The following is a 20,039-nucleotide window of genomic DNA, read 5'->3' as shown; positions in this document are numbered from 1 at the left end:
AAAGCTTTGAAAAGCATAGTACAATACAAGTCACATGATCAACTGCCAAGCACAGATTCCCTCTTGCTTCAAGAATATTTAGACCATCAACATGGCATCCAGCATGGATACATGTACTTACGTAGATGTACAATATTCACAAAATCAATCTCAAAAACAGTCTTCAGTAATCCCATTGAATTTCCATATGATGACATTTAACAGGTCTGCATAGATTCATCTGAACTGAAGCCAAGTTTGATGGAATGGATTTGCATTGCCTGCTCCGCCAACAGACATTAATTTCCAAGCCTCTGACAACACACATTTCAGACAAACTAAAAGCCTCTACACCATCATCAGCAACATAAACCCTCCCGGACAACGAAACCACATCACATCGGGTCTCGGATTTTCATCAAAACACCTTAAGCACACACCTTATAACCAAACTTACTATACATATTCATAAGTGCATTATTGAACACCCACATAAAAATCCCATCTTTACCAAAAACCAGTGAATTGACTCCCCTTCAACAACATCAAACAACACACCAAGCATACCACTAAAAAAACTCATTAATGTCCAACCCTAAAAAACTCATTTTCAATAACATAACTCTAGCCTCATTAAAACACCTATTCAAAACAAACCCATTAATTATCGTAGTCCAAACAACACAATCGACCACCAAACTCTCCTCAAAACACTTCTCACCTTCTTTCACAAACACACTAGAAAAAAAACATCTTGAAACCTAAATACCTGTATGAAATTGTTCTCATAATTATATAACATAGATAGATAGCATAGGTATATATAGAAAAAAAGATAATTATAGATTTATTTTAATTAACTGAACTTAGTTGAAAGTGCTCATGAAAGGTGTAGTATGCCATTAAATTTGACAACTTTTGACAATGCTAACAGTAAGTATGTCATTAAAAATAGAAGTTGTACTAAGCCACACTAAGTAATAGTAACCAGATCACTTCTGCAATTCAGCCCAACAAAAGTACATAATATAGTTTCAAGTATCAATCACTGAAGCATAAAATTGTAAACACCATAAAATACTATCAGGATTCAGAGGCAATTAACAAGGTTTACCAGCTACATTGAGCTTTGAAACAAGACGTTAAAAAACACTAGATTAATAGAGAAGTTTCAAAAAAATAACAATCTGCATGTCATGTACTTTCTGTAACAGTTAAGTCTTCACCTCCGCAGAATCCGTCCATTTTTAGGCTTCATCAGGACACAAATTCATACCTGAAGTTGAAAAGCAACAATTAGATATTTAGATATTCACAATACAAGAAAATACCTAATTGTATAGCAATTGTAGAAAGAGATAATACCAACTTCAAATTTAAAACATCAATTAAATTACCAATACCACATATATAGCCAATTAGAGAGCGTCGAAGACATAACACTGACAGTAGAACTGATGACAACTTATATCAATATATCCCTGTGCTTTCCATCAAGTAAAACAACACATTTAGTTACTAACATGCCAATTTTTTTATTACCACAATAACTTGGTAACTCAGCAATAAAAAAACTCAGTAATTACAGTATGAACTTTTTTGACAATGTATAAAAATATTATCAATAGTCAACGGCGACTAAGAGTAAAGATAGCCCAGCAGAAGTGGCATAACTACTGTAATTGGTTCATTAAAAGAAAAACACAAGAAGAAATTGGAATCAAAGAGCTCAATATCGATTGCTTTATAAAATCTCAATCTGATTATGACTTCTATGCACAAAACAGACAATCGATTGCTAGCCATGTTAATGCCTGTATAGTTGCAAATTCATTTACTACAATATTAATTTATAGGATTCAGGTCTGTTGAACAATTTACAAATTATTAACTTACACACACTTCAAACAGTAAGTATTGGTATGGTTCTTTCTAGGGTAAAAGATTTCTATGTAATTCTCATTGTGCAGAATATAACAGATCAAGTAATTACACTAAAATACCTTGGAAATAAAAAACATACAATGCAAGAACTGCGTTCTTGATGTGTAGCATCAAGATAAGAACAAAATGACCGACGACTCTAGGTCTGAAGAAGCTAAAACAGCTACATCTACTCCATAATAAATTATAGGAAGTAAGTTTTACATCTACTTTTTTATGCAAATATACAAAAACAAAAGTTGTGCTACGCAGGTCAATCATTCTTCAAACAATAAAATCATGATAGCAAATTACCTAAACGACCCCTTTCAAATTTATCCGTTGCGAATTGTGAATTTATAAAATTCTTTGTCTACATCATCCACAAAGGGGAAGGTATCCACAAATAGCTGAGACGCGTCTTCAGAACTCGTGGTAGAGATGATTCCCTGCTTAAAATAGTGCCCAAACGGCCCAAAAGTAACTAGCGCCAAAGTAAACTTCTCTTTTGCATCTTGAGTCATTTTATCTTTAAAATAGTAAGTGAAGAGAGGAATAAAGTTCTTCTCATTAGAAACAGGAGAAAGACTACCAAGCATATACGGATGGACACTAGGTGAAGATTCATTCATTGGAACATACACTACCTCAAACTTATAAAGAGTCTCGCATTTTGTGTAAAAATAATATTTTAGTTCCGATAGAAATTCACTAAACCATGGTCCTGCTATAAAAAGTAAGACAACTGAGGCCCCCAAGAGTTTAGAGACTGTATATTTTTCCTGCAAGGGTAAGAAGACTATTAATATGAAAACAATATACAGAAAGGAAAATTATGATATTTAAGATGGTGTAAAGAACTAACCTGCCCTATTCCACACTGTTGCCTACAACCATGAATTAATTCATCACGAATTAGTTCAACATCTTGTCCCAGAATTGAGGACAATTGCTTCTCTCTTACTTCAAGTGTACATTGTCCCACCACCTTCCCCATGAAAGGATAACTTTTGAATCTAGTCTTCTCCAGGATTTGAAAGCCATCTTCCCTAAAGTATTTTCCTTGAGAGTAGATTATGATCAGCTTGGATGGACAAGAATCATTGGATGCACAAGAATCATTGTAGACTTTGGTGCGATTAAAGATGCGCCACAGCTGCCTACATTTTGGGTCATCGAACGGGAGTGCCAACCATGGCATGTTGCAGAAGACTTTCCAGAATTTCAATTCTGATCTGAATTTCCCATTAGCTCCCACCAAGTGACTAGTGTCATGCCCAAAAGTAAGGGAGAACACAACCACCACCTCGAAATCTTTGTGTGCTTCATAGACCTGCTTAAGTTCTTCTGTCCGCTTTTTGCACTCCAGATTATCTTCGTAAAATAAGAGGCAAAGAGTCTTTTGTTGTAGATCAGAAATAGGTACCTGATTCAATTCCATTAATAAAATGATGTGAGTAGAGCAGATTCAATAATGCATTCCATATAGTGAGACGGCATAAGAAGTATCATCAATATAACTCAACTAAATACATAATTGTCTACTTAAGTTTTAAAATGTGCCGAATTTAAATGGGCTGATTAAAGTACCTTAGTGCAATCATTTGAGATAACATAGTCACGATGAGGTGTCGACAAAAGGGTACTCAAGTCGTGTTTGCCACTTAGCAATGCTTTATCTTGGAGTGCTAGTTGTTTGAGCTTTTGTGGGGTAAAGGGATAAGCTTCAGCTCCATGCCAATGAAGAAAATCATTGTCAAATACACTGACAACTCTTCTGACCTTCAAAGGAGCAATGATAAGATAAGTTGTTTCCTCAGGGAGACCGATTGTCCTCGCTATTCGCTCCAAGCATATATCATCCCTCGTATCCATATGAGGAAATGGTGTGCACGACTCTATTCGGAAATTGTGATGAAGCGGATTGTAGTAATCACCATTGTGGATATTTCGCTCAGCTTTAGCATGTGTAGGCACACAAATTACCTCGAATTTACCACCGGAAGACTCAATGTCTTGGTAAACTTCCCTGAGTACCATAGCATCAAGAAAAGATGATTCTGTATGGCGAGCAGACATAGGGAGCATGAAAATACACACGTATTTATCTCCACATAGTTCTTGAAAAGCCTATAGACCACGCAGATATTAATATACATGGTACAAGCTGGCAAAAGTTCATTCTTAAAGAAAGTAATTAAAGAGGACAAACTGAATGATAAGTTAATACTACCTTGGCCACAGAAGGTCTAGGGTCATTTAAAAAAATGGATTCTAGAGAAAGCTTATCCCCGGGGGATACATTGAGATCAACTGGCTTAATAGACCAGATTCCCCGTGCTAGTATCTTGAAATCTTCTTCTTCCTTTCTTGCCACGTCTTCCACACTAGGCATCGGCATTATATTTTTTGCACTGCAAGTGTGCACCAGAAACATATAATTCATACAAAAAACTATGCAGAAACATTCTACACACAGCCAACTCGAGAATTTGACACTGAAGTAACTGCTACAAACTAATATCAATAACTGTCAACACTTAATTCACAAGGTAATAATATGAAAATGATATTATCCTACCTATCAATAACTAATAAGATAGAAATACGCATGGATTCGTCTAGGTCGTATCCAATCGGAAAATAGCATATATAAATTTCTAGGGGTAACAAATGCATCAAATCCTACCTTGTCTAACAGAATTATGGGTAAAGGCATGTATGTATGTCTTAATTAACTGATATTTTTCAACAAACAAAACTAAATTGAGATTACGAAACTTTAAAACTGAGGCAATTCAATACATAAATAAATGGAGACAACGAATCGAAATCAAATTAAAGCCAACGTACCGTACCAAAAGGATTGTATCGATGAGGGGTTTACGAAGCCCTAACTGAATTTGAATGGAATACTATTGGGATAAATAGTTCAGTACTGAGTAGCACACGTTTCTCTTGCTAGTCATACTAATTACTACTCCACCTTTTAATTTTTCATTTATCCTTTATTAAATATTTTTATTAATATAATAATTTTAAAATTGTATTCTCGTTAGTGTTCTCAAATTTCCCGATTTTTTAAAAAATCCCGGATTAATCCACGAGTAATCCTTAAAATTATTTGACTGATTTATTTTTTTTAATCCAATTAATATTTATATATTATTTTTTAATTATATATATCATACTACCTCCGTCTCTCTCATTTTTTTACAGTTTTTTTCACATGCTTGACACGCATTTTAACACAACTATAAAGTATCCTTCCATAATTTATTTAAAGAATATATTGAATATTAATAAATATTTAAATATTAAATATCTCCATTTTTTGTTCGGATTAATCCCCGATTTACCGATTAATCCATAATCGATATCTAAACCCATTACTACTTATTACCGATTTTTATAACCATGATTGTCGTGCAATGGACGGGTTTATATTAAATTATTAATAAATTATATATTTTTATTTATAGTACATATATAATTCTAATGGAAACATTCAAAAACATATTCTTTGCCTGCAAGGGTTAACTCAGCTTGGTCTCAGTTCGAATCTCACGGCAGAAGAATATGCCTCCTAAATCAGAGGCTTTAAGTTCGCTCTGTGAGACCTGACATAAAATATGCCACCTGAGTCAATATATGGCAACATACGCGCATATCTATGAACAAATAACACTAACACTTCATCAAAGTGTTTAAAAATATCTCTACAATCTTCAACTAGCAAATGAAAATAGGTAGCACCTCCCTCCCCATTTACAGCATCAACTAGTAACTTTGCATCACATTTGAAAATACACATGTGTTGCCTCCAGCTTTTCGTCCAAACTATAGCTTCTTTTAGTTCAATGGCATCAGCTTCTTTATTAGGTTGAAAACACCCTTGAATGATATTACTCATGGCTTTAACAAAACTTTCAGTCTCATCTCGAATAACACATCTCATCCCTATCTTGTTTGATCCCAGATGATAAACTGCGTCTGTGTTTATATTTACCCATCCTAAAGGTGGCTTACACCACCGTCGCCTAGTATGAATTTATTCAGACTTACTTGTCACTTGTTTCTGCTGAGCTTGTTGCCAATCAACTAGTATATTATTCACTTTAGACTTCACCCCAAACATTGACATATTCACACGCTGCCACACCTAAGAGTTTCTTCTCTTCAAAATGCTACAACATAGGAGAATCATCATCAGTATTTGATGTTTGTACCTACTTGAAAAAACTTCTGAAGGATCATTAACACCGTATCATTTGGCATTACTCTAACTAAGTCACTAAATCTAATATTTTCCCTTATTTCTTTAGCAAAGCAACACTAAAATAGCACATGTATATCAGTCTCCACATACAATTGGCACCAGGAACAACAACCATTAATATTAACTCTTTTACCTACTAAAACATCGGTCGTAGGTAAACAGCTCATACACGCACGCCACACCAAATTCAGGACTTTTCCAGGTAACTTTAAACTTCAAATTTTTTTCCAGAACACTCTATTCACACATTCATTCTCTCCTCGTAAACACCTATAACAACTCCGTACAGTGAATTTGACATATTCATCAAACAACCAGAACCATGAGTCCCTTCTCTCCGTTCTTGAAGAGAACTAAACAACCTCAATGTACTTTGAATTTTATTGATATTAATATGTGATTAATGTTATTGCAGTACGAGAGAAAGTTCATTAGTGAACAGTTGTTCACTGCTGGTGTGTATAATATGCAGGCTTGATCTTGAGTGCAAAATGGATGTCTCCAAAACAAGGTACATGCATGCACTCGGAATTTCTAACAGTCAAGGTATTGTGAAGTTGTGAAGATTTTTCAATCTCAGTGACAATATAACCGCTCCAAGAGGCACTGTAAAGGAAAGCTTAATTTGCTACAGAGGTGGAAATGTGGAATGTCCTTGTATTATGTGAGCTTTTAAAGAGGTGGTGTACTGTGTTTATACTTCTTTTTAGTTATTTGTAACTATACTATTAGGATTCTCTCAGGCATTATTCAACTGAAGCAATGAAAGATATGGAAACTGTCGTGTGACTGCATGCCCAGCTTAAAAACTATTGGCAACTCGTATATGCAGATTGCTCTATTTCTATGTAGTGCAGCTACATGATGTCGCCAAAAAAAGGTACATGCATGCTCAATGGCAATTCCCGGAGAATTACCAGCTTTCAAGCACAGAGCGTCATCCCTGCAGGCTACAGGAGATCACAACACATGTCGGAGCTCACAATAGTCTAATTTCACAATCATGTACACAATTCTCTAACGTTTGAGACTAGAACATGCATGTGCCTCGCACAGGCTCTATATAAAGCTAGTTAGAGTTCAATGGAAGACCAAATAAAAGATTAAAGAGCCCTTAAGCTGAACAAAATGTAAAAACAGGCACTAATTGAAGTCCAGTAACGTCATTGTCAAATCATAAACTTGATCCAACTAAAAGAGTTTCCTGAATATGCTACTACGAAAATCCCAGAATGCTGCTGATCCTGTTACTGTGTCGAGACTTAAAGAACGCATGAATCTTTTTGGGAAACACCACACGCATGTCTATAGATGGATAAGGGAGAACAATACTGGGATTCAAGGTAAAGCTTGAAAGAAGCTTGCTGCAACAAGGCTTACCTCAAATGCACATCCTAATCAGGACTGCAGATAGATAATATACTTAAAGCACCAGTCTGATTGTGAAGGCCACCTTCTTCTGAGAGCAAGTACGAATCTGACAAACACTATATTTGTAAACGGCCCTGTTCACATGAGTAACGATCTAAGGAAGAAAACAGGACATTAATTTGGTTCACACGTGCAAGTGAGAGGAGTGTTAGAAGTATAATATCTATTTTAGTAGCGTTTTCTGATTAGTATGAATTGATGGTTATCTTAATACTTATCCTATAATGTTACATTTGTGATATGTGGTTGTTGTTCAGGTGAATTTGCGGCTTTCTTCACTGGTGCAAATCTGATAATAGATTATGTTTTGTCAAACGCCGTGGCTGGAAGTTTAACCACAGTCCACATATAAGGCCAGCTACTGGTATGTCCTCATCAGAAACTAAATGGAGATCGACCATTTATGCTCTACCACAAGGATTCAATCAAATCAACTTCATTTCCGTTGTCATCGTCTTAATTCTATCCTTAATTATCTGTTCCAGGTCACTAAACAACCTCAATGTACTTTGAATTTTATTGATATTAATATGTGATTCATGTTATTGCAGTACGAGAGAAAGTTCATTAGTGAACAGTTGTTCACAGCCCTCCACATTGCGATTATCGGGTTTATTATAGTTATTGGATTCTTTAGGGGAGATGTCAAGAATTTTACGGTTCCGGACTTCCAACTGAGCCTCCACAGAATGGTGGCTTCTTTCCTTATTAGGTGTACCTGAGCTATATTAGGTAGTGTCACTATGTATACAAGTTTGATTAAGCCACATTAAGAAAATATCAACATTGGCAAAATTGCTTCGGCCCAATAGAAGTACATAATAACATAATATATTTCAAAGTTCCGATCACCGTAGCATAGCATAGCATAGAATTGTAAACATCTCAATAGAGCAATTAACAGGATTCAGAGGACAAATAACAAGGTTTACCTCGTACACTGGGTTCTTAAACAAGACAGATTATATAATTAATTAATAGAGAATTATCTAAAGGAAAGATTCTACATATCAGGTTCCTTCAATAACATCTAATGCCTTCATTCCCACCGCATCCATAAAGTATTAGGCTTCAACAAGACACAAGTTCATATCTGGAAGATAAAAGCAACAGAAAGATTAGATATTTACATCTTCCTGTGCTACGCTGCTGGTATTAAACAATTTAAATACTAAAACTATATGTAAGTCTGTACTTATCATATTGAGAGAAGCAGAGAATGCAATACATCAAGCAAAACAAGAACATATGTAATCACTAATATGACATGCTGCATTCTTGAATTACATGATTTGGCAAGGAAGCAATCACAAAAACTCGGTCAATAGTAGCAGTATAAGTGTACAAAAAAATGATTTATTGAAAAGCATGTTAGGACATAAAACACAGAAACCATGTAGAAAAAAATCATAAAAAGAACCTCAAAACACAAAACAGACATTTATTTATTACAGTCTTGCTGCCCTTGTGATTGCAATTAAATTATCATGATACTAAAGTATGGGAACCAAGTCTGTTACTACCAGAAAAGTGTACAAATTATAATTGACTAAAACGGTCCTATCTTTATTAAGGTACAACATTGCCATAATATTTCATTTTGTAAAATACATTACATCTAAATGACTCTAAGGCTAAAAGAACTAAATATTTTTAAATTCCTCAATTTGTCTACTCCACAATAGATTGTAAGTGTGGTGACAATGGTGGTATGCCCCCAGGGATAGGGGTCTCTAGGTCAAATTGCTTTCAAGACTTCAAGGGTGAAACTAATAAGAAGTCTATCAAGGCCCTGGTCAAAGGCAGCCGAAAAGAGTAATTGCAAAGGGGTTTAGCTGCTGGGATGTACTCAGGTCTTACTTATGGGCTAAAAGAGGCCCGTGGAGTGACATCAGATGATTCATCCCATGAGCAGATTGTGCAGTGTGCTATAACCGGTGCAGCCATCTCCACAGCTGCAAATCTTCTTACAGGAATATTCTAAGTGTTAGCTAATACTATCAGGAATGCTAGCCATCGGAGTTGGACTCTGATTAGCCATGTTATGATGTCTAGGGTAGCTGTGGCTAAAATCTTTAAAGATTTCAAGTGACATTGATGATTGAACTATGTGACCGTGTATTCCTATATTTAAGCAATTTGAATCTTATCTTTTGTTCAAAAAAAAAAACTTAACACAGTCCAGAACTTCAAAATTCTAAGAATCAAATAGATATAGTATATCAATAATCTAAAGCTAAGAGAATGACCTCTAGAGAAAAGCACATTAAACTATCAAGCACACACAAACCACAAAGTAGGTGATAAGCTTCCAGCTTATCGTATACAGTAAACCTGACTTTCAATCATAACTTATACACCAATCAACCAAATGATCTTCTAACAGAAAACAACGTGTTAGCCTGCTTTGCGATTTAGTTAGTATTAGTATGTCCGCAGAAAAAATTATGCAATTTTCTATCTCCTTGCGTTCCTGACTCAACCAACGTAGGTAACCTTGTTGGATTTAGGAAAAGAAGGTTCAGAAAAAACGACTTACATTTTAATTTATTTAGAGTAGGAAAAATATTTATTTATTAAAAAAAGGCTTTAAAGGAGTAGCCTACCCGGGTGTGCTTTGTGAATTAATTACACAAGCAGAGTGTAAACAAGATTTTCTATCAGTTATTTACTGTTGCAGAATGCAAGATGTTATGCGGGAGCAAAGCCGAACACAACTATCTACCATAATTGTTGCTCCAGTACAGGGCATTACAGGCACTTAATCCTACACTCCTTGTATATAATCTAATATTACACTTCAGATTTCTTAATATGGCGCCACGGGGAATGTTCCACAATATGGAAATCACAAGGACAATACTGACATAGGCTAAGTACATGTACAAAAGAGGCTAAATATTAAGGTGAATTAGAGAATCAATATTTCAGTTTTCAAATTTCAAGTGCTCCAGTAATCTTTAAAGTTAAACATCCAAACTTCTTTTATATGGAGACAAGGAAAGTACCTACAAATTGAAAGCTTAAATTTAACGATATCGAGATTCAAACAATAAATATGTAACTTCTGTATAACCTTATTTGTTACTAAGCATACCACATAAAAAAGGATTCTACTAGTCACATACCTTCCAAACGACCTCGCAGTTGCTTCACTTCTTCAACTCGTGCACAATTCACTCCTACATGCATGATTCAAGTCATATAAAAGCCATAAAACATACATCTATAACAGAAAGTTGTCCAGAACTATAGTACGGCAATGTAAGGCATGCATAGAGAATACGAAATTTGTGGTGACATGTTATATCTCCAACTTTCTCTCTGTGTTACCAGATGTACAAGCCATGAAAAATGATTCAGTTTCCCCAAACTTGCAACGGAGGATCAGTAAAACCATTAACTACAAAGTGCAAACCTAATTTGCTTATATATAATTCTTTAGTAGCATTAGTAATTAAAAGTAAAAGTCTTATGTGAAGATGTACAGTGGAGATGTACAACAATAGTAAATTACTTATTATGATACCTTTCGCTTTCCTTTGCCCTTGCCCTTGCCCTTGCGACCGGCCGTCCATCCACCAACTTCATCAAGTACTTCTGGTTGATATATCTCAGCAACAGCTCTTGGTTGGTTTTTTTGTGCCTCGGTCAAATTCTCATAAAAACCATAAGAAGGATTTTGCGAAATTGCACTTTGGAGATCAATACGATCTTGTTCCGAAAGGTAACTAAAAACGTGATCGTTCCCCTCATGTCTACAAAAATCCAATCTATAGCCTATAGAAGGATCAGACCTAACCAAATATACATTGTTTTTTTCCTTTTCCCACTTAAATGAATACCTAACTTCAGTTAAAATACATATATCATGAGACTTGTTACACTGGGAAATAACTTGGTTTGGGATATGTTGATTGGGAGGGGGTACTGAAATTAGCCTTGTGTACAATGTTTCCTTGGTAAATGTATTATCCAGACTAAGTTTAGCAAACGAGTGTTCTGGTTTAATAAATGCATAGTTCTTTTTTTGGTTTATGTCACCAAAATTAGGATTACACTGATTATATAAAGTTGAAGTAAAATCTAGATATTCTTCAACCGTTAAACCTAGACTAGGTGCATGTTTTATGTACTCACTAATTAAAAACTTACATTCATCTATTAATTGCCCAGCCAAATACTCGGTACCACGATGCGGCAAACCATTGCTCCTGTGCTCCAGCCATTGACTTCTTATTCTTGCTCTTAAATCTGGAGACTTATTAAACAAAATTGCCAACTCTTTTGCTACTTTGACTTGTTGAATAAAACTATTGTCACCCTTCGGTTGGTCTCGATCAATCGTTACAAACACCCCGTGTTGAACTTTGCTAAATCCACGAGCATAAAGCTCTGCAACGAGTTTATCGGCGTTGAAATTGCGAGGAGACAAGTTCATCGACCCAAGCAGAAACACAGAATACACAATCTCAGCAGCTGCAAAGAACCCCTTTTTCTTGCCATTCCTAATCCTTGCCTCTATATCACAACCAACAGGTTCTTTATTTTTCACCCAATCACCATCATATCTATGGTTTGCTTCTGATTGTGTGTAACAATTTTGAATGAGAGGAGTGAGTGTAACTCGTCTTCCGCCACTAGTAGAGCTAGAGCTTGAATCAGAATGCCGAGGAACATTTACTACCGGAGCAGCAGACGACATAGAAGTATCCTCCCTCAACCACCTACCACTACCACTACCACTATCACCGCCTGCAAACGAATCCCTACTACCACTCCGGTGAGACGAACCACGAGCTCGATCTCTCATCCAGGGAGGAATGTACTTACCTAAGTTATCTTTACTCATTATTTAGATTTTCAAAGAAATGAGAGCTCAGAGAGAAAAGCAGCGGCGGCGAGAAGAGAAGAAGACAAGAGTGTTTTTTACAGACTATTGTTTCTAAAAGGGCTTTTCTATATCTAGGGCCCCACACCTTGTCTCATGCTCCCCAACATTACATCTTCGTGTACCCCTTGAAATTAAGAAATTTTTCTCTTCATTAAATGTTAATTAAAAATTTGTAAAAAGTGTTAAAACAAATATTAGAAAAAAATTCCAATATAGTATCCTTATTTGTCTTATAATTTTAAAAATACAATTACGTTTAAAGTAAAAAGATTTTTTGAAAATAAAATAATTGTGGCAGTTTCTCTAAAATAAAATCAATTTTAAGAAATTGAACCCAAGACTTTCTTAAATGTAATAACTTTAATTACTACACTAATCTCATCTTGATAAACTTATAAAATTCAATAATGATATATGCATGTGCAAGCAACTATAAATTTGTTCGGTACATTAATTATTGATCTCTTTTTTTAAGTATACATGCATAAGGAAAATCTCCTCTGCGAGGCACAAATTCGAATTAAATAAAGGGCCAGTAATGGAACCTTTTTATGCTAATTAAGAATGATCTCTTTTTTTAAGTATACATGCATAAAAAAAATCTCTTCAAATAATTTTTAGACTTAATTGCATGAAAATGGCATGAGTTATAATTGTTTTGCATAAAAATGGCGGACCTATAATAATAGGCACCCGTATGACTTAAATATAATTTTTTTACCACCCGATTGCATTCCGTTAATTACTTTTAACAGACGTTAGGATTTTTTTTTAATTAAAGATATAATTACATGAAAATGTTCTGAATTATAATTTTTTTGCACAAAAATGATTTATCAAAGAATTAAAAATTAAAGAGTATCTACAAATTAAATCAATTACGAAATTAAAAACTAAAGAGCAGTTATAATTCTTTCTATAGTTCTATCCCAGGCCCTGTTGAAAAGAACGGTTTTGCTGATTTCTTGTGTGAAGTCGAGTGCATGACTTTGTGTGTATTTCTTGGCTTTTTCAGTATAACCTGAAGGTCTCTCTTTAGTTTATTCTATCTGTATTGCCTTTATACTGAAATATTTTGGTGTTTCTATACATCATGCTCATTATCTTACAGTGCTTATTGAATATGTACTAATTTTGTATAAGTTGTCTCGTCCCTAAGATGTAAAACTTTGATACTCTATAATTATCATTTCTAGATGTTGTCTCGCATAAAATTTTGAATCCTATAATTCGATATGGAGTTTGGATTCATCATGATATGTTCGTACATTAGTATTCTTCATTAATATCCTTAATTATTTTTTCCATGTTATCAGACTGTACATGAAAATAAGAAATTACATAATTCTACATGTTTTTAACACTTATTTTATATGGATACTATAGTTTTGGAAGGCAGGTGATGAATGTTCCCTCGTTCCTGAAGAAAGTGTATTAGCATAAGCATATTGACTTCTCACTTACGAGTCCTTTTGCTGTTGGTTGACCTGGTAGAGTTAAGCGAAGGAACCATAAGACTGCTTCAAAAAAAACTAGCGGCGAAGATGGAGACGAGAAAGATGAAGATTAAGGCGTTAAATTTAATATACTTCTGAACTACTTTCCGTTTTGGCTCTGTCCCAGTAATATAGATTAAGGTATTGTTTTTCGTCTTGGCTATGTCTTGGAAATTTAGATTAAGGTGTGATTCTGTAGTTATATAAAAGGAAAGTCGTTTACCTTTATAAAAAAATAAGTTTTTTTTTTCTGCTAATTTGTAGCTGCTATTTAATTTTTAATTCCGTGATTGATTTATTTTATAAATGCTCTTTGATTTTTAATTTCTTGATTGATCATTTTTGTGCAAAAAATATTATAATTAGGCCATCTTCGTGCAATTACATCTTTAATTTATGAAAACCCTAACGTCCGTTAAAGATACCTAACGGAATGTAATCGGGTGCTAAAAAAATTATACATGAGTCATACAGGTGCCTATTATTATATGTTAGCCATTTTTGTGCAAAAAAATTATAACTCATACCATTTTCATGCAATTAAGTCTAATTTTTATGCTAATCAAGGGTGTGGGCTTTCCATACTTAGGGCCCAATCTGGTCGGATGGTCCCCAATATTCCATCAAAAACAAATCTCGCCTGAAATTAAGAAACTTTTCTCTTTGGTAGGGCCGAGCAAAACCGAACCGAAACCGAAAAACCGAACCGTGCTAATTCGGTTCGGTTCGGTCCTAAATTTTTCAGAAATTCAGTCTATTCAGTCCGGACCGAATAGACCGAAATAAAATCCGGTTCGGTTCGGTTGTTTTCACAAATATTTCGGTTCGGACCGAATAGACCAAATCATAAATACTATAATTTTGTATTATATATATTTTACATATATCTTAAAAATAATAATCAAAATTTTTAATTTGTAATTATATTTATAGAGTATTAGAACTCTACATATCACATTACTTTACTTATATTTTAAAATTTATAATTTGTGATTTAATTTTTAATGCAATTTTATTTTTTTAAAAAAAATCGGTCTATTCGGTCCAAAACCGGACCGAACCGAATTATTTCGGTTCGGTTCGGTCCGGTCCATAATATAACTTCGGTCCGGTTCGGTCCAAGAAAAAATGACTATTAATTCGGTTCGGTCCGGTCCATAATATAACTTCGGTCCGGTTCGGTCCAAGAAAAAATGACTATTCGGTTTTTCGGTCTATTCGGTTCGGTCCGGTTTTGGACCGAACCGACCGAATGCTCAGTCCTACTCTTTGGTATAAAATTTGTTAGTCCTAGTGTTTTTTATTATATGACATTATATGAAATTTTATTTTGTACACGCACTTTTAAATTTCTAAGTGCTTTGACCGCATAGTTATAATAATTATTTTTAATTTTTTTCTTTTTATGAATAAAAATATATAACTAAATCTTTAATTTACAAAAAAAAAAAATATTATTTAATCTATACGGTTAAATTACTTAGAATTGTGTAAAAAAAAGTCAAACAAAATATAAAAAAACAGACATATTAAAATACACAGAGAAAGCACTATATAATTAATGTTAACAAAATAGTAAAATGTGTTTTAAAAAATTAGGGAAATTTCCAATATACCCTCATTTGTCCCATAATTTTAAAAATACCATTATAATTATTCATGCCCACAATATCATTCAATCAGATGTCCTCCAACAAAACTAATACTAAGCTACTGGACTCGATACATGTGCCCTGAAGGACTTAAAGCAGAAATGTGCCTCTACAGATGCATGCTTAGTATGTACAACAATTCCATTATCTTAAAATTGATGCACACATTGAAGACATGAAAGCCAGTTTACAAGAAACCAACTGAGGTTCATTTGAAGACTTGGTAAGGAATCTGCAACTAATTTCAAAAGGGGTCTGACATGTCACCCAGTGGTATCCAATACATTTCGGATAAAAGATGCATGAGACTCGATACAATTCATCTAATCCTCGTACATATTTTAAAATCAGATACTGGTGACTTGTAAACTGTGTTCACAATGTACATAGCCCCATTCACACCTTTTTCTACAGTCATTGTGAAAAGGCCATTAAATTTCTTTCAGGTACTTAAATAACCTTGGTAGCTGACAGGGTGGCACAGTGGCACTTTGAGATTAAAAAAAAAAAGCATTAATGAAGTGTACTATGCAGTACCTACCTTAACAAGGAAATATGGACTAACTGTTTTATATATAACCACATCATATGTTATACCAACTGTTTTTAACATGTTATTCTCCAGGCCATACATCAATGTCTCTGTGCATAATAGAGTATTAGAGTTGGTCTTGGAAAACATAAATTACCATGCTTAATATAGTACAAGAGACTGGAATAAGCTATAATTCTAACACTTTAACAAAACATACCAACTTAAAAGGAATATATGTTCCGCCGACCCAGTTTAACAACTTCAATCAATCTTGGAACACTTTTGGATGAAAAATGATATCCATATGATTTAGATATTTCCTAACTATCAGATAAGTCCAGTACCAAGTCGCAAATTAAAAAGCTCTTAAGAATGTAAACAACGAAAAAACAGCTGCTGGAAAAAACTTAAATGAAACACCTGGTGAGCTACACATGAATAGCCGGTACCAACTGAATTATCCACAACACAACCTTTACCTACTCGAATTAATATATCCCGTTAGCTTTCTTGTCATTTACTACATCTTCTATTCATAAATAATAAGATAATTCATATATTATTTTGAGCATGAATTCGACTGAGGCTCAAGCTCAATTTTGTCACTGTTTTGAAAAAGGAACTATAAGGGAAACTGAAAGAATTTGCGACGGTGAGTCTGCATCAGTATCAATATTGTTATATTCTTCAAATTTTGTTACAAACTCTTACGGGTGTTGTCAGTTTAAAAGTATTCTGTACCCCCAAAAAAAAATTTGTCTCAATTTTGAATACCCGTCTATAAGTGCATCATATGTGACTTTATCAGGACAGTGGCCTCTTTGAATCATTATTTCTAGCATATCTTTGAGTACAGTTTCATTTAACAAGAGCAGCAAATAGTTGTAGTCTTAGTACGACAGAACGCAACATACTACCTAGTCAAAATATCTACAGACAATATGTACAAATACAACACACAACCAGCAATTCGAGATTAGGTATTCAGAAAAATTATGTTAAATCAACTTCGACTGTGCTTAGGAATAATACGAAACGTATGAAAGATACTCTTCTTAAGTAGGAGTAAGTAGGAGAAGAACAAACTAATTCACAACAATGACAGTTGATAGGATACTAGTACTTGGAATCAACCAAGGAATGTCTAGAGCAAGTGTGGATATTAGAGCAATTTTAAAGTATTTTGTATCTTAACAAACTCCTTTCTTTCATGTAACTGGAGCAGGAATTTTTTATGAAAAGAGAGGAGGGGCCATCCCGCTCTTTTAACAAAAAAATGTAGCTGTATTGTTAACTGATCGATCAACAAAATGGGAAAAAATCATTCTCTAAACTTGTAAACAGGGGAACACAATTCCTATCAATAAGGAAAGTTAAATATAAATCTTTACTATGGTGCCTCAAGGTTTGTTAAGATATATGGATAACATGTACAAGTCGGATAACAAACACAGTACTGCCAATATATAGATACCCTGTCCCTAATGAGCATTAGGACACAGTGACATTAGACGATGCACGGACAAAACAAGACCACCATTTCAAAATATGATATTCAGCAAATTAAGAATTTATAAACTCCAATCATTTGTAATTTAGTAATTTTAGTACATAACAAGAGATATACTACTCTGAGTGCAAAAACAACAGACAGAATTATAACATCAGTGACAGTTTAAAAGATACTAGTACTACGGACAGTTAATAGTACGTACAATATAACAATGCTATAATTGCCTTTGAATTTTATGGCGAACTTGTACAAAGAGTTGGAAATTTAAAACTATAATGTACCTCAAGAAACTACCTGCTTTGAGCAAGGAGAGCAGGGCCCTGCCCTTTTAATTTGAGCAAGTCCAATACCATGGAGGTGGTAGAGGCATCCGCTGCGAAACCATGAGCAACCATCTCAGCTATAAGCACACATCCTTTGTCATATTTCTTATTCCCAAAGCAGCCACAGATAAGTGTGTTGTAAGGGACATCATCTGGCATGCAGCTACTAGCTTTCATTTCCATAAATATTTTATCTGCTTCTTCCAGTAACCCTTCTTTACAAAATCCTCTGATCATAACTAGGTAGAACTTCACACTAGGACTTAAACATCAGTGCCAGTTGTAAAGATACTAGTTGCGCTACCACTCGGACCAATAACGAATACCTGTTTAGTATTTGGCTCCAAACTGTTCAAATTTAGAATTCGAAAATCTTGAATGGTTGAATTGTTCTGATTAGTTAGTCTTGCTTTTACGTTTCTGATTAGTCTCAACCACTTTCTCCTATCCACAAATTTTGGGGAACTTTTATCTTTTCTAATTCTGGCTTCCTAGTCCCCGTCATCATCTTCTCTCAGCCACTTCTTCCCTTGTTCAGCCAGTCTACGCGGCAGTGCACGCAATCAATTACCCATTCTTTAGTAGATTCATCACTTCAACTATGCAGAAGTCTCCTGCGGAACCTATCAATATGGGACATGAAATTTTCAGGCTGCAGCCCAAGTATTTTGCTTGCCGCAAATTGTCCTAGATCAATGTGTGTCCATGAAGACTGCATGCTGATAAAAGAATTTTCCATATACGGGCAACAGGGAGAATAGACATTTGACAAATTTCTGCCTCTTCAAAGAGACCGACTCGACCTAGCACGTCAACTGCACAGGCGTAGTGTTCTAAACATGGAACAACTTCATGAAGATTAAACATAGAATCAAGTGATATTTTGCTTCATTTACCAGTCCTGCATGACAACAGGAACTAGCTGAGTTAAGTTATCTCATCAGGTTGCAGCCCACGTTCAGGCATTTTGCGCTTGATAAGTTGTACACTTGACACTGCGCATATCCCATCATCATAGCAATCCAAACTGCTACATTGTGTTGATCTTTATTTCTAAAAGCCGTCTCTGCACCACCTATACTTCCACACTTGCAATAAGCATCTATAACAACACTCCTAATGAATATACTTTTTATCCATACCCGATTTCAGAACCAAAAGATGAGAAGTTTTCCCATGATGATCTATAATTGTCGAAGATGCCGAAAGCTTTGAAAAGCATAGTACAATACAAGTCACATGATCAACTGCCAAGCACAGATTCCCTCTTGCTTCAAGAATATTTAGACCATCAACATGGCATCCAGCATGGATACATGTACTTACGTAGATGTACAATATTCACAAAATCAATCTCAAAAACAGTCTTCAGTAATCCCATTGAATTTCCATATGATGACATTTAACAGGTCTGCATAGATTCATCTGAACTGAAGCCAAGTTTGATGGAATGGATTTGCATTGCCTGCTCCGCCAACAGACATTAATTTCCAAGCCTCTGACAACACACATTTCAGACAAACTAAAAGCCTCTACACCATCATCAGCAACATAAACCCTCCCGGACAACGAAACCACATCACATCGGGTCTCGGATTTTCATCAAAACACCTTAAGCACACACCTTATAACCAAACTTACTATACATATTCATAAGTGCATTATTGAACACCCACATAAAAATCCCATCTTTACCAAAAACCAGTGAATTGACTCCCCTTCAACAACATCAAACAACACACCAAGCATACCACTAAAAAAACTCATTAATGTCCAACCCTAAAAAACTCATTTTCAATAACATAACTCTAGCCTCATTAAAACACCTATTCAAAACAAACCCATTAATTATCGTAGTCCAAACAACACAATCGACCACCAAACTCTCCTCAAAACACTTCTCACCTTCTTTCACAAACACACTAGAAAAAAAAACATCTTGAAACCTAAATACCTGTATGAAATTGTTCTCATAATTATATAACATAGATAGATAGCATAGGTATATATAGAA

At 34.7% G+C, this 20,039-nt stretch overlaps 1 protein-coding gene and 1 long non-coding RNA gene across 3 annotated transcripts; both read right to left on the bottom strand.

Annotated features, from left to right (window-relative positions):
• Positions 1-957: 957 nt before the first annotated feature.
• Positions 958-4,886, bottom strand: LOC141671124 (putative nucleoredoxin 1-2). 2 transcript variants are annotated; one of them, XM_074477257.1, is made up of 6 exons: positions 4,756-4,886; positions 4,136-4,316; positions 3,493-4,032; positions 2,768-3,328; positions 2,218-2,684; positions 958-1,255 (listed from the first exon to the last, which is right to left on the bottom strand). In XM_074477257.1, the coding sequence occupies exons 2-5, from the start codon at positions 4,301-4,303 to the stop codon at positions 2,238-2,240; spliced, it is 1,716 nt and encodes a 571-aa protein (XP_074333358.1). In that variant the 5' UTR covers positions 4,304-4,316; positions 4,756-4,886; the 3' UTR covers positions 958-1,255; positions 2,218-2,237. The 2 variants fall into 2 exon arrangements, with proteins under 2 accessions (XP_074333358.1, XP_074333359.1); XM_074477258.1 differs by having other exon boundaries at positions 4,761-4,880.
• Positions 4,887-8,511: 3,625 nt separating this feature from the next.
• On the bottom strand, positions 8,512-11,345 carry LOC141671209 (uncharacterized). Its single transcript, XR_012555005.1, has 3 exons — positions 11,142-11,345; positions 10,741-10,794; positions 8,512-8,705 (listed from the first exon to the last, which is right to left on the bottom strand). It is a non-coding gene; the product is annotated as an uncharacterized LOC141671209 (long non-coding RNA).
• Positions 11,346-20,039: the final 8,694 nt, after the last annotated feature.

The sequence above is a fragment of the Apium graveolens genome, chromosome 7 (assembly GCF_009905375.1).
Source record: "Apium graveolens cultivar Ventura chromosome 7, ASM990537v1, whole genome shotgun sequence".
NCBI classification, from domain to species: Eukaryota; Viridiplantae; Streptophyta; class Magnoliopsida; order Apiales; family Apiaceae; genus Apium; species Apium graveolens.
This window is presented reverse-complemented; position numbering and strand designations above follow the sequence as displayed.